This window comes from Cyprinus carpio, chromosome A2, assembly GCF_018340385.1.
Source record: "Cyprinus carpio isolate SPL01 chromosome A2, ASM1834038v1, whole genome shotgun sequence".
NCBI classification, from domain to species: domain Eukaryota; kingdom Metazoa; phylum Chordata; class Actinopteri; order Cypriniformes; family Cyprinidae; genus Cyprinus; species Cyprinus carpio.
The window spans coordinates 17,979,256-17,996,133 of NC_056573.1; the positions used below are offsets into that span (position 1 = coordinate 17,979,256).

Here is a 16,878-nt window from a genome sequence, read left to right on the forward strand (position 1 = left end):
TGGTCTCTGACATAGGTTTGGAGATTAGGATTAGTTTTAGATAGTATATTCAATCTCTGAAAACCTTTCTCTTGAGATTTTTGAAATTATGTTTCCTGCTGTGTGAATGTGGGAGTGCAAAAGATCATTTTTGGAAAAGGCACACAATTACTAATTGAGTCAAGTAAGTGTACTGGATCCATGTTGTCTGATTTGAACCAAAATACAAAATTAAATTAATAACATAAGATATTCTTAAACTTTTAGAGCTTTAATGACGTCTACTGCAGAAATACACATCAATTAATGTAGATCAACATGCATAGTATCCTGTTCCAAATATAAAACATTTAGTTAAACATTTAGTATTTCATAAAAAAAGTTAGTAAGCACATATATTCAAAGGGATTGACATTGTATTGAATAAAATATATACTGTATACATCAGTTCTTGCACCCCCAGAGAACCGAACCCATGACTTTTGGCACTGTTTGGGCTATGTATAGATGTTTGACTATAGATTTTAATAATTCTCAAGCACTCTCAAGTAATTGCTGAGGCATTAGCTACTGTGTGACTTATGCAGGGGGCAAAATAACATTTGCCTCTGGAACATCATTGACTGTTCATTCAAGTAAGTGTATATATTTTACGAATTAATTAACAAAGTAAAAAGCTTTATTTATCGCACAGTTGTTTATCATTGAAAAATTATTGCTAGTCTTTTTTGCTGGAAAGCTTCTCAAGGTACATGTGTCTCAAATTAAATGATGTTGGACCACATTCAAGGAGATAGTTATGATTTATTTTCTGTGGTCCAGCATAGTAGTTTCTGGCACCCCCACAAAAAAAACTTAAAAATGCCCCCAAAAACCTCCCAATTTTCAAATCAATTTTTTCCATCTCATTTTTAATTTAACTGAAGAACATTGAATTGTATTATCAATGTTAATTCAACAAACCCATATTTAGTGTATATTTATCTGCAAAATATCTTTAGAGTTAGGCACAAAGAGTGATGAATAACCTTAATAGTCTTGTGTTTCTAAGGCTACGTAGTTTTTGCTATGTGGTCACATACTGTGTGGCTTCGGGAGCTAATATCAATAAACTATTCTTCGGGACAGGCACAAAATTGATCATCGGAACAAGTAAGAAAGAAAACAAGCCTATTTAATTTTATTCAAGTGTATTCTGAAAGTTAATGATTTTTAAACCTAATGGGTAAATCTACAAATAATAGTGCACATAATTCCCTACGAGTCTTAAAATAATAATTTAATAAAACAAAAAAATAGTAATACAATAATAATTATAATAATAAAAATACATGTTTTTACAAAGATTTGAAGTCAGAGATGTTTTTATGCAGCTGTATAATCCTGTGTGACTAACACTGGAGGTTTTAAAATGATATTTGGGACTGGAACAAAGCTCACAGTACAGTCAGGTATGGCACAATAATATATTATTTCTAAAATATCCCGTTAGATATGCTGGTTTCAGGATTAAAATTTTAAAAATATAATCATAAAAAATAACCAAAAAATTAAAAAATTCTATTAAACCGATTGTTAATGCAAATAAATATACATATTTAAAAACAATCTGTTAATTAAATAAAAACTATTAGCAGAACTTTAGGTGAGGAAACAGAATGGCAGGGTGAAAATATTATGAAGCTCAGCACTGTGTCAACAAATTATGGAGGGAAATTTGTACTTGCCGAAGGCACAAACCTAGTTGTTAAAACAAGTAAGTACCTGTTTTAAGAATGTCAATAATATGGAACTTAGTGTAAAACCTGTAATTTTGTTAAATTGTGATTCTCAATAATAGATATTGTGGATATATATTCATTGTCAAAAATATATATATATAAAAAATGATGCATAATCTTAATACAAATGCTCTGGCAAACTGCATAGAGAGAAAGAGAGTTAGAAGTATGAAGTTAAGCAGTGTGTGGATGCTGGATTTGGAAAGCTGATTTTTGGGTCTGGCACACAATTACATGTTTACTCTAGTAAGTAGCTACAATCCCACTCCTCAAATCAGATTAAATATATATTCTACACTGATGTGAGAGATGTGTTTAGAAATGCTTCTTATACTGGGTGTGATAGTAATCGAAATGTTCAGTTAGTTCGGATATCAGGTGTAGTTTAGTTGTGTAGATTGAACTTTTGTTGAGGAGTTTTTATTATGTGACTACATCTAGTTTTGACTGTGCATCATCTGATACAGTATATACAAGCATATTTTTGTGAGAGCCATAAAGTTGATTAATTATCATCCACTATTTCCCAGATAAAGCTGTATTGTGAAACTGTCCTTTTAAAGCTCAGTGTAGTTGGATACTGACCTCTGGTCTTGGTGGTTGAGAGAACAGTGGAAGAGCAGCCAGAAAATGTTATGAAGTTTAGCACTGTGTGTCTAATAACTATGGAGGGAAACTAATTTTTGGTCAAGGTACAATTCTGCATGTTGATACAAGTAAGTGGTTTTGTTTTTAAGGATTGCAATGTTAATATATTCCATATTTGATATGAATATACATATAGAATGCATTTTAAAAGTTCATGATGGAAGTAGTAAATATTTTAGTAAGATTCAAACACTGTAGATAGTTCTAGTTATCAGGTTTAGCACTGTGTGAATTCTGGAAGTTCATATGGAAAGCTAATCTTTGGGTCTGGCACAAAATTAGAAATTCACACAAGTGAGTATCCAGATCCAGATCTATTTGAAATTTATATGTTGTTTCAAACTTTTTTTTGTGTCATGTTTTTAATCTATATTATAAGACTTATTATTTTTGTTCTATTAAAAATCTTTAACAATCAGGATAATTTATATAAAATGAATATATCTGCAATTGCACTTGGAAAATTAGGTGCAATTGCAGATCTATTCATTTTATATAAATTATACTGATTGTTAAAGATTTTTAATAAAATTTTGAATATCGTAGTACAAATGTTTGAAAAAATTGTGAGCAAGTAGAGTAATTGCTAAGAGGAAATGCAGTGTGTGACTGCAACTGGAAACCGTAAAATCATTTTTGGATCTGGAACCAGACTTACTGTTGAAACAAGTAAGTCAGTAATAATTCTTGTGATGAATTTCTAAATTGAAATGAGACAAGTTGTACAAATTCAGTGGTACTTAGAAACACTGTAAGAAACAAAAAATACTTTCAGCTGTTTTTCTTCTGAAAGTTTTTTCATAATCTAGCAGTCATCTTATTTATATAAAATAAAATACAAAATTTGTTATTACAAAAACGTAGAATCCTCACAGTCGATTAGAATATACATTAAGTATTTTGTGGGTTAGTAATTGCTATGGGGAACTGCAGTGTGTGACTGCTGGTGGAAACTACAGAATCTATTTTGGTTCTGGAACTCAACTTCACGTTGAAACAAGTAAGTTTTAATTACATTAACAAACACAGAAGTGTAATTAACAAAATTATCTTGGAGACCGGCTCAAAGTCCATTTCATCACAATATTATTTAAGATATCATACTTTAGGTTCTAAGTAGAATGCATGATGTCTGAAGTTTAATAAGTTTCACATAAGTAGTTTTGTAGCATGTTTGTAGATAAAAATTCAAATACTTAAACATTTAAAACTTGCCAAAGAATGTTGTACTTTAGTTACAATTCTGAGAATAAAAAAACAACTAGCAGCTAAACAAACTCAATTGCAATATTGCAAAGTTAAAAATCATTTTATTTTGATTGTAAAATTTAAAAATAATCCTTTACGCCGGAAGTACAATGTAGAAATAATCAAAAGAGGTAATTTGTATGGTTGCTTACACTGTGTGTCATATTCTGATAAGATAATCTTTGGTCAAGGAACAAAGGTCATCATAAATTCAAGTAAGTAGAATCAAACCAATTTGAATTATTCATTTATCATCTGATTTATATAGTCTGTTTTCATTTTCACACATTTAAACCTTTCAAAATAATCTTTATACATCTTTAAGCCATTCAAAATAATTATAATATTGTCATGGTTTTGTAAAATAATTCAGCTGTGGATCTTTAAAGTTCTGTAAGACCTGTTTGTCAGGTCTGATAGATTTTGTTGTGCAGTGTAATAATGTGTGACTTATGGAAGTGGAGCAAACAAAATTATCTTTGCTACTGGAACAAAATTAATCATTGAAAAAAGTAAGTTTGTTTTAATTTCTGTTTAAAAAAAGTAAAAAAAAAAAAAAAAAAACATTTGTCCTGATATGAAGGACTCAGTAAAGCATTAACCCATATGATATCTAAACTTTAGAATGTTTCCCAATAGTAGTTAGTGTGTTTTAGTGCTGCCATGTAAAACTGTGTGACTGATGCAGGATGGAAAGTAATATTTGGAAAAGGAACAAAACTTACCATCAACTCAGGTAGTGCTTAATTTTCATAACAACAACAACATAAAAAGCTTTATATAACCCAAGGATTTCAGCATTTCAGTTAAATTTCCAAAAAAATCAAATAACCACACTTTGTCATCTTAACAAATTTCTACATCCTCATTCCTGATAGTTATTGTTATGAAGTTACTGGTTGTGTGAAAACTGGAGGATTTGACAAGATTATCTTTGGAACAGGAACAAAATTGATAGTAAATTCACGTAAGTTTATTGCCTACTAATGGGTTTTGTTTGATAAATCTGACTTTGGACTTAGATTACGTTTTGAGACTAGGATTAGTTTTAGATAGTATATTCAATCTCTGAAAACCATTCTCTTTTTTGAAATGATTTTTCCTGCTCTGTGAATGTGGGATTGGACAAGATCATTTTTGGAAAAGGCACACAATTACTAATTGAGGCAAGTTAGAGAAAAAACTTTACTTAAACATTTAGTATTTCATTATTTTTAAAGTTATGTTAATCTTTGGCACACACTAAACCACTGAAAGAAATTGCTGGTAAACGTCACAAAAATATAAAGAAGTGAAAATACTAAAATAGTAGTTTCCTGTAAAATGTGTTCCTACTCTTTGTTTTATTTACAGTTTCAAAAAAAATTTTTTTTTCATTTAATTTTTACATTACTTGCTTTGTGTATAGATGAAAAATAAACATTAACATTTTTGACACATTTCTACTTAAACATTTAGTATTTCATAAAAAATGTTAGCAAGCATATTTATTCAAAGGGATTGACATTGTATTGAATATATAATATATATAAATCAGTTCTTGCATCCTCTGAGAACCGAACCCATGACTTTTGGCACTGTTTGGGCTATGTATAGATATTTTACTATAGATTTGAATAATTCTAAACCACTCTAAGTAATTGCTGGGGCATTAGCTACTGTGTGACTTATTCAGGGGACAAAATAATCTTTGCCTCTGGAACATCATTGACTGTTCATTCAAGTAAGTGTACAGAAGCTATTACAATTAACTGACAAAGTAAAAAGCTTTATTTGTCCCATAGTCAAGTTTATAAAAGTAAATTTGCTCTCTGCATCTTTCCACAATGTGATTCGGACCCTGAGGTCGAAAAATGTTACCAAAGTACTATATGTAGTTATTCTAGGACAGTAAAACACTTTACGGAATTTTTGGCTGCTTTGTATGCATTGGAAGATCAAGATTTCAAACAAGATTTCAAATATAAATTGTTTGTAACATAATTGTGTCAAATTAAATTAAAAGGCCTTATTATATAGCCAAAGCTGTGACACTCCCTTACAAAATTACATTTGGTCAAGACACAATGCTGAATGTTGATTACAGTGAGTATTTAAATCATGACATATTTATATGTTCTGCATTACACATTTATCATTGCTGACATTTAATATTGTAATATCATTGTCTAAAACTATATATATTTCTAGGGTAAAAAAAATAAATATATAAATAAGGTTTTGAGAATGAAACTGTTTTTGCTGTGAGGTCGGGTACTGTGTGAATGATGGGACTTGGAAGATTCATTTTGGAAAAGGGACAACTTTGTATGTAAATTCAAGTAAGAAACTTATTGCTTTTTTAAGTAGAGAAATATTCTATAAAATACAATATAATAGTTTAAATAACTTTAAAACAAAACTTTTAAGACTTAACAGTAATAGGCTAAATGTTTAAAAGTAACTAAAAATTACTAAAAGTAATATATATAAAATATATGTTCTTCTATTAAATATATTCTTCTATTTATAATCAACATACAAATCAAACACATTAGTTGCAGTTCATGGTAAACTGGCCGTGTTTTTGTTGTGATGGTTTCTGTTGTGTGGATGGTTCTGGGATAAAGATCATTTTTGGTAAAGGAACAACCTTAACAGTTGAATCAAGTAAGAGACTTTTAGATTCTGTTTTTAAAACCACTTTTTTAATTTCCTCAGAGACCAGTTTAATAAAAAGACTTTATCATCAAGTCCTCACCTGTATATAGATGGCAACATTTATAGCAACACAATTTGACCTCCAAGACTATCACAACTAAACAAATCTAAGGCTTTTATAGTAATGTAAACAGTGATAGATAAGTGAAAAAAAAAAAAATCAAAATGTGCAACTGATCAATGCTTTAAATTTTGTTGCGAAAATAATGATGTACAACAGAGTCCTTGTTGCCTCTGAGGAAGAGTTTTTTGAAGAGATGTTTGTTACTGTGTGAATGATGGAACACAAAAGATCGTCTTTGGATCAGGGACAAAACTATTCGTAGAACCAAGTAGGACAATCTTTTGTTCTGTATTATATACTTTTATAGTACTCTTTAATGTGAACAAATACATTTTTAATTGGTGCAGTTCAATAATAAAACAATGTCCATGGCAGCAGTTCAAAATGGGGACGATGAATTTGTTGAGGGTCTAAGCAGTGTGTGAAATCAAACGTTAAGATCATATTCGGAACAGGGACAAAGTTAACTGTTGAAACCAGTGAGTACAAACATCTATCTTGATTTTTTTTCTATTTAGATGATTGTTGCTATGTAGTCTGTACCAATGGAACAGCAATGATTGTAGATAGAAAGATAAATATTGCTGAGGCTTCAGTGAGTTTGTTTTTGTGAGGGATATTAATATTGTGTGAATATGGGGGCTGCCAGGATCATGTTTGGAGAAGGGACAATGCTACATGTAGAAGAAAGTAAGATTCCCATTAATATTGTTTTTAGGTAGCCTAACAAAAGTTATTACTTTGGTATATGATACGGTATGATGTATGACAAACTCGTGTTTGGTCAGGGAACACAGATACATGTCTAGATATACGTCTATTTGAGTATTGAGTACTGTACGTTTATTTAATATTGATTATTGGCTTTCTCAGTATTTATGAGTATCATGTTGCAGTTGAAAATACATTCATATTTAATTTACAGGAAAATGTAATGTTGCAGTTTTAGTCACATTCAAAATATGAGCAGAAGTTGACATTCAAATAAACATCCAAACAGACATGTTTTTGACTGTTTACTCAGTAGTAAACAAGATAATTTTAGCTAAAATTATGAAATAAATACTCTTAAAATAGATCTCATTCATAAAATACATATTTTCCTGGTAAACTGTTCCCATTTTTGTTGTGACTGTTTCTGTTGTGTGAATGCTGCTGGAGGGACAAAGATCATTTTTGGTCAAGGAACAACTTTAATAGTTCAATCAAGTAAGAGTCTTTAAATTGCTTTTTATGTACATTTTACGATAATGAGATGCGATTAACAACGGTTTAATGAAAATAAATAAATAAAAAAGAATAGTGCCATTGAACCATTGACACTGACACAGTATAAACTTAAAAAAATTCATAAAATGATATTAATTTCTTAATAGGTCATCAAGATAATCAAGTCTTTTATCACATACACATAATTGTAGTGTACTGTACTGTACTTAATGCAAGGCCTCCCCAAGAACATTTTGTCTGAGTGTTTGTTCCTGTGTGAATTATGGGAACAACAAGATCATTTTTGGACGTGGAACAACACTGACTGTTGAATCTCGTAAGACAAATTTTATTCATCAGTATATCATAGATGTGCAAAACAGACCCTAAATTCTTAATCAATTACCATTATTACAATTATGTTTTAGTTTACCATTAAATATCTGTCTTACCTTAAGCCAAAGTAAGTAAAAAGAGAAAAAAAGTACAAATAGTTAGAATAAAAAAGCCACCTGTATTAAGTTAAATATGAAAATAATGTTAAATATTATTATATTTTCTGCTTAACCAGCGATTGAAAATAGTAGGCCTTTACTAACTTGTGTTGGTATGAAAACACTGATAAGCAATTGAACATGTAATTGAAGTTTTCACTAAGGAGCTGTTTATAATCAATTTAGCCAAACCATAACAAAGGTAGTTTTTGTGAGGGCTCTTTATAATGTGTGACTACTGGTGCAAAAAAGATCATCTTTGGAGAAGGGACGATGTTACATGTAGAAACAAGTAAGAGGCTGATTATGATTACTATGATCACTATTACATATGAGATTTTAAAGCAAAAATATAAGTAGAAATAATGATTACCCAGACATTGCAGTTAAATCCAGACATTGTTGCTGGTCAGGAAAGGCAGCTTTATGTTTACTCCAGTAAGTACAGTGCAATTTTTCAAATGATAAGAAATTAAAAATTGTTTGTTGTTATATTAATTTATGTATAATTCAAAAATATTTTTAAATATCATGGAAGCTTAAAACAGTGAAGTGTGAAATGATTTAAAAATCAAATGGTATTTATAGTGTTTTAACTAAAAGTATGAATAACATACATTACTGTTTGTGATGTCCAATCTGAATTATGTCACATTCTGTGTCAAAGAAATAAACAATAAAAAAATATAATTGAATCTGACAAACCATAAAGAAGAAACAAAACAAAATTATTTACGAATTTGATAAGTTTATCAGTAAGATAATCAAAACTGACCATATCACAACATGTGCATAGAGAGTTTCTGCTGAGGTTTTTGTTAGTGTGTGAATTATGACAAGATTATTTTTGGAGCTGGAACAAGGCTAACTGTGGAATCTCGTAAGACCAAACAATTTCTTTCTATGAATTCATCTTATTAATACAATAATTGATACAGTATTAAGTCATAAAGTAATTAAAACAATGTTTACTCTTCTCAAAATCTATTTTTGCTTTGGATTTAACTTAAAAGCTGAAATGTATAAACAGTCCAAAAATAAAACTTAAAAAGTATTGCATATTCTCTTAAACAAGACAACTTAGCAACAGAATAAATAATAACAGACAGAACGGAGTGATAGTAAAAAGTCCATGGCTGTCATGTATGACACAATGGAATAGCAAAACATCTTTTGTAATTTAACATTTAAATTTGTATGTTTTAGTCATGTTGATTAATAAACACTAATATAATCTGTAGGTTTTATTTATAATTAAAATTATTTTGACATCATTTATAGCAATAATGTTCCCATAAGTAATACAGAACCTTTTCCAAGTCATGTGCCTCGTTTTTGTAGATAACCAGATAACTGTGTGACAACTGGAGTAAAGATAGTATTTGGAAGTGGTACACACCTTATTGTTGAGTCAAGTAAGTGAATGTATTTCATCAAACTCGTTCTACCTTTTAACCTAATTTGGTCCATTTCTATTTTATTAACACAATCCAAAATGACATTTGGATCAAGTCTTTATCAATAAGTCTTTTCATCACATGTACATAGATGGCAACATTTATAGCAACACAATTTGACCATTGACAAAAAGGCTTTTAAAGTAAAAACAACAGCGATAGATTATTTTAAAAAAATCGAAATGTGCAGTTGATCAAAGATTCAAATTTTGTTGCGAAAATGATGTACAGTACAACAGAGTCCTTGTTGCCTATGAGGAAGAGTTTTTTGAAGAGTTGTTTGTTACTGTGTGAATGATGGAACACGAAAGATTGTCTTTGGATCAGGGACAAAACTATTCGTAGAACCAAGTAGGACAATCTTTTACTCTGTGTTATATACTTTTACAGTACTCTTTAAATATTTCACAGCAATTTCTAAATAATATACTTACATAATAAAACAATGGCCATGGCAGCAGTCCAAAATGGGGAACTTGAATTTGTTGAGGGTCTAAGCAGTGTGTGAAATCAAATCTTAAGATCATATTCGGAACAGGGACAAAGTTAATTGTTGAAACCAGTGAGTACAAACATCTACTGTATCTTGATTTTTTTCTATTTAGATGATTGCTGTTATGTAGTCTTAACTAATAGAACAGCAATGATTGTAGATAGAAAGTTAAATATTACTGAGGATTCAATGAGTTTGTTTTTGTGAGGGATATTAATATTGTGTGAATATGGGGGCTGCCAGAATCTTGTTTGGAGAAGGGACAATGCTACATGTAGAAGCAAGTAAGATTCCCATTAATATTGTTTTTAGGTAGCCTAGCAAGGTTATTACTTTGGTATTTGATGCAGTATGAAGTATGACAAACAAATTGGCAAATCGTATGACAAATCATATTTGGTCAGGGAACAGATACATGTACATTTATTGGATATTGATTAATATTGCATTATTAATATTTTTGAGTATCCTGTATAGCGCAGAAATAAATCTCATTCCCTAAAATATAATTAAAATAAAAAATGTTTTACAGTTTGTTATCAGCACCTACATCATAATACATATATTAGCCCCAAATCCTGGTAAACTGGTTCCATTTTTGTTGTGATCGTTTCTGTTGTGTGAATGATGCTGGAGGGAGAAAGATCATTTTTGGTCAAGGAACAACTGTAATAGTTCAATCAAGTAAGAGTCTTTAAATTGTTGTTTTTTAAAACATAAATTCAGCAATAATGAATGCAATTAATACCACGTGTTAATAAAAAAAAATATATATATATATATATATATATAAAATACTGCCATTGAAACATTAACGTTGAAATAGTATAAACTTAAAAAAAAAAATCCTAAAATTATATTCAATTGTTATTAGGCTGTCAAGACGTAATCAAGTCTTTCATCACACACACAAACACATAATTGTACGATACTGTAGTGTACTTAATGAAAGGCCTATCCAATAACATTTTGTGTGTTTGTTACTGTGTAAATTATGGGAACAACAAGATCATTTTTGGAAGTGGAACAACACTGACTGTTGAATCTCGTAAGAAAATTTTTATTAATCAGTACATCATAGATGTGCAAAACAGAATATAGATTCCTCATCAGTTACTTTTATTAGAATAATGTCTTAGTTTACCACTGTCTTACCTTAAGTCAAAGTAATGAATTAAAAAATGTTAGAATACACATCCTACCTGTATTAAATGAAATATGTAATGTACAAGTAATGTTTTGCAAATTACATAAATATTATTATATTTTCCAGTTAACTTACAGTTGAAAGTAGTAGGCCTTTTACTAACATGTTAACACTGATAACATGTAAACACTGATCAAATAAATATTTAATAATATTGTTTTTACAATTAAAACATTTGAGCATGTAATTGAAGATTAATTTAAGTTTTGAAGGAGCTATTTTCTATTTGATATACAGTAATTAGCCAGACCATAACAAACGTAGTTTTTGTGAGGGCTCTTTATATTGTGTGACTTTTGGTGCAAATAAGATCATCTTTGGAGAAGGGACGATGTTACATGTAGAAACAAGTAAGAGGCTGATCACGATTTCTTACTTTACATTTCTGTTTTGATTATGATTTGTAGATTGTAAATTAATTCATACGATATCAGATTTAAAGGCAAGAATATTAATACAAATAATGAGTGCCTAGATATTGCAGTTGAATCCAGACGTTTTTGCCCTGGTTTTCAGCACAGTGTGAATTTTGGCAACAAGATCATATTTGGTCAGGGAACGCAGCTTCATGTTTACTCCAGTAAGTACAGTGCAATTTTTTGAGTGATAAGATAAATGTATATTAATAAATGTATAATTATAAAAAAATATATAATTTTTTTATTTGTATAAATAACTGCAGCTTAAAACAGTGAAGTGTAAAATAATTTAAAAAGCAAATGGCATTTCTATCTGAGTGACTATTATAGTGTCTTTACTAAAAGTATGAATAACATCCATTACTGTTTGTGATGTGCTCTGCTGTAAGTCACATTCTATACTCAAGGTCATAAATAAATAATTAAAAAACTTTATTAGTGAATCTAACGAATCATAATTTGCGCAGTTTAGAAGTTTATCAGTAAGATAATCAAAACTGACCATATCACAGCTATTTTAATGAGCTTAAAGAGTTTTTGCTGAGGCTTTTGTTAGTGTGTGAATTATAACAAGATCGTTTTTGGAGCTGGAACAAGGCTAATTGTGGAATCTCGTAAGACCAAACAATTTCTTTCTATGAATTCATCTTATTAGTACAATAATTGATGCAGCATTAAATCTTATAATTAAAAGTAATTTGACATCATTTATAGTAGTAATGTTCTAAGAAGTAACACAAAACCATTTCCAAGTTATGTACCACGTTTTTGTAGTTAACCAGATAAGTGTGTGACATCTGGAGTAAAGATAGTATTTGGAAGTGGTACACACCTTATTGTTGAGTCAAGTAAGTGAATTTATTTAATCAAACTCTTTCAGCTTTTTAACTTATTTTTATACTTTCAGTTTGATGACGTAAACAATCAAAAAAAGAATTTGATTAATTTATATTTTATTAAGACAATCCAACATGTATGTTTAAATTTCAGTGTTAGTACTATTTAGGGATGTTAAGACACTAATTGAAACTGAACTATAATCGTAAAATTGCATTAGGAGCTGTACTTGATATCAGATTCCAAAAACACACACCATGTATTACATTAACTCGGGATGGACAGGTTATTCCCTAAGGTTATAGCAATGTGTGACAAATGCAGCAAGAAAAATCATTTTTGGAGAAGGAACTAAACTTACAGTCGTAGCCAGTGAGTATTCACATATTTCAGTCATAATTATTATGTTCCATTTATGACTGTTATAGTCCCTTTAATTACACAGAGGTTTTATTAATTGCATTTACACATTAGTCAGGGAAGTGCATTATCATATTATTAATTTAAGTGGAAAAACTGAGAAAAGGCCATAGTGGACCTGCACTTGTGAGTGCAGTTATTTGCGGTTAGTTGTGGAAGTTTTTGATATGTAGTTACTGTCTGTGTGAATAATAATTACAAGTTAATCTTTGGAAGAGGAACACAAGTGCATATTGAAGCAAGTGAGTGATACAGACTTACCATTACTATATAATACATATTATACTGTTGCATGATTAAAAAAAAAGAAAAACAATTAAGTTGGCTTGAATCTCTTATATATGCATATGCATTTGGACGATAAACTTATGCGAAATGCTCTACTGTTTGAGCAGGAAATCTATAGAGATTTCTATAGAGAGTCTTTGGAGAGAACATAAAAAACAACAATGTATCCAACCCATCTACATTTTGGGCGAAATCTCATCATAAAAGATTGTTGGCATTGTACACATATATTTTAACTACTACTTTTTTAGTTGAAAATAATGTCCATTTGTTTTCTTTGTTTGTTGTTTTAGAAACAATGAACTCAAAGAAATACAAATTTTTGTTTATATCTACAGGTGAAACATTTAGTAACACACTTTGTTGAACAACGGCAAATGATGGGGAATGTTTATGAAACCTGTTTGGAAATAGTCATTATTGAATTGAAATTCAGAAATGACACACTTTACCCCATTAAATGTTTAAGCCTGCTAATATAATCCATCCCTGTATATAACACGATAGGTTTGGAACTTTAAAAGGGGGGGGTTTTTGGACTCTTGGGATGCCCTTTTTGTTGAGAACTTCAGCAATGTGTGTTTGACGGGACATACAAAGTCATATTTGGAAGTGGAACTTTGCTATCAGTGGAATCCAGTAAGAAGCATAATTGTTTCTCCATCAAATTAACTTAGCAGCTAAATTTAAATTTAAGTTATTACCATACTGCTTATTATTTTTGTAAATAATTTAATTTGTTACGTCGAATTACTAATAATTTAATATATAATCACTAATACAGAATCACTACACATATAGAATCTAATATAGAATCACTGAAAAATCACTCAGTATAGCAAAAATTATGCACAGTATGTTTGATATTTTAAAAGTACACCCATATCAAGTATTATGATACATGTTTGTATTATGTTTACCTACACATAATGTGCAAAGTATTTCTGTTGTATGGTTTTGACATTGCTGGCTCAATAGCACATTCATAGCCCATTTGGTTTTTGTTCTGTGATTAAGTGCTGTGTGTATAGCGGCAATAAGATTATATTTGGAAGAGGGACACAATTAGTTGTTACTGCACGTAAGTTATATTTTTTTGTCTTCAGATATCCAACTCTTAATTTGTAGTTTCTCAGGGTCCATTAAAGAAATAATCAAACATGACTACAAAAGCCAAAACAGAATCTAGAATATATCCAATAAAAGGGAAAACAAATCCATTTTTTATTGTTCAGTCAAGTAAGTTATTTCATCATCTTTTATACAGCCTTTTTACTACCACTAATATGAAAATATTTTTTTATAATATTCAATTGCTGAACTACTTTAAAATCTTTTTAAAAGCTTTTTAAAAATGTATTATTCTTTCTATTATATATATATTATATATTCAATTCTTCTTATTATCATAAATCATATTTAGTGTAAGAATATTTCTAATTTATTTATTTTTCTATTAATGAAAAAATGACAAAGTTAGCATTAGCTATTTGTAATGGGATCAGATTATGTGTGAATGATGGAGTTAGAATAATATTTGGCAAAGGAACAGACCTCAAAATACAAGAGAGTAAGTTTGAATTTTTCCAACTAAAAGTTAACATTTTCAAACAAATTATGTCCATTTTGCAATCTATCAATAGATTTTTTTTAATATATACATTCTTTTGAAGATTAAAAAAAAAAAAAAAAGTATCTTAATTCTTTTTCCAATCAATCAAAAAATCAAAGCAGAAAGAAAATACATTTCAAGAAAATTATTTACATGGCAATTTACATTTACATTTATGCATTTGGCTGACGCTTTTATCCAAAGCGACTTACAGTGCATTCAGGCTATACATTTTTCTGCCATGTTTTGATATTTAATTTAATAGTACAGTTTTTGTGCACAATGCTTTCATTGTGTGACAACAACCTGGAAGGTCATTTTTGGTTCAGGAATTAAACTGAGAGTTGAACAAAGTGAGTATTAATCAAAACATCAAAAAAATTATTAATTTATGTTTTTCTTGGCTCTCGCTTTAAATTAGATTAAATATTATTGAAATATGTTAGTTTTATGTGAGTTTGTGAGCACTGAGCTGTCAACTATTGCAGTATTTATAAACAAAAATTAATAGGATTTTATCTTTTAGATACCGACTTTATTTGAGATGTAGTTTGGCATTGTCATATCTGATCAGCAGTTTTGTGATTACTTTTAGATTAATACAATTTTGTCAGAATTTAAGCAGACTATTAAGACTATTAAGCAACCAAAAATTCAAGAGTTTTTAGTGCATGTCTAAAGGCTGTGTGAATACTGGGTATAAGATTTTCTTTGGCAGTGGAACCTATCTTGTCATTCAATCAAGTAAGTAGAATTTATATAATAATAATAATAATAATAATAATAATAACACCATAATAATCACCTTTTGTTCCTTCCCCTAATATAATATGTTCAGCATTACTAAAAAAAAAAAAAAAAAAAAAAAAATTCTACAGTGAAGATATTTGAAACATTTATTTTGCAGTGTAATATAAATGAATATTGAATAATATATCCTGTTACTGCAGATAATCATAGTTATTGCAAAATTATACTGTCATTCTTTACAAAAACATTAATGTAATAGTTAATCTTTCATGTTTATATATTATTGCTAGTTAAATTATTTTGTACTGAGGGAAAAGTAGCTTATTGCACAAACTGCACAGTCGTAAGATTATAAAAAACAGTATTACATAAATATAATTAAACACCAACAACAATAATCATAAACAACATACACAAGTTACTTTATATACTTTATAAACTCAATGAATCAAGGATATGACAAGCTGACATTTGGTTCTGGGACGAAATTAACTGTAAATTCAAGTGAGTTCTTTTTGTCACCATTATTTTATATTACACTTTAATACAAATAGTACTAAAGAAAATAGTCACTGTTTAGCAGAGAACTGTTTTAAAAGTTAAATATTATTGCAAAACTACAACAAAACCTCCATTGTTCTTACAGCTAACAAAGATTGTTAAAGTATTTGCATTTATTTCATTTATTTAATAAAATAAGATAAATAACTTAAAGCTCACAACACTCCAAACATGGCTATATGGTTTTTGTTATGGAGCCAACGTATGTGTGAATAATGCTCAAAAGATAATTTTTGGGATGGGGACCGTACTCACTGTAGAAATAAGTAAGTTTGCATTTCTAAATCAATTAAAACCCTTTATAATAAAAAAAAGATAAATACTTAATAAAACTGACAAATGCAAAAGTGCTTGATCTTTTGTCATTAGTGTTATAAAGTTTCTCATTGCAGTTTAACCACATATTTTGGATGAAATCTAATGTGATTTGTAAACAATTTGACATCCTTCTAAAAGCAAACCATTCCCATTATCGAAATATAATTAGACCCCTTCACAGATTAAGTCAATTAGACAATGAGGTTTTTGTGATGGAGTCAGCACTTGTGTGAATGCTGGCAACAAGATTATATTTGGAAGTGGAACAAGACTAATAACACAAACAAGTAAGCTTACATTATCAATGTCACTGTCAGGGTTAATGTAACATTGAAATATACAATAGGTCAAATGTATTACAATTAATACTAGCCTATAACTCCATAAAGTATG

The 16,878-nt window shown here is 29.3% G+C and overlaps 1 protein-coding gene across 2 annotated transcripts in view; it reads left to right on the forward strand.

Moving 5' to 3' along the window:
• The first annotated feature begins 2,989 nt into the window (after window positions 1-2,989).
• The window catches only part of LOC109056711, a 29,843-nt gene continuing 15,954 nt past the window's right edge, over window positions 2,990-16,878 (forward strand). Inside the window, exon 1 of one of the 2 annotated variants that reach the window (XM_042776200.1) lies at window positions 2,990-3,077. In XM_042776200.1, coding sequence (XP_042632134.1) covers window positions 3,005-3,077 — 73 coding nt within the window. In that variant the 5' untranslated portion in view covers window positions 2,990-3,004. Of the gene's footprint in view, window positions 3,078-15,512; window positions 15,601-16,878 lie in introns of those variants that run through there. The other variant, XM_042776207.1, reaches the window with a different exon arrangement.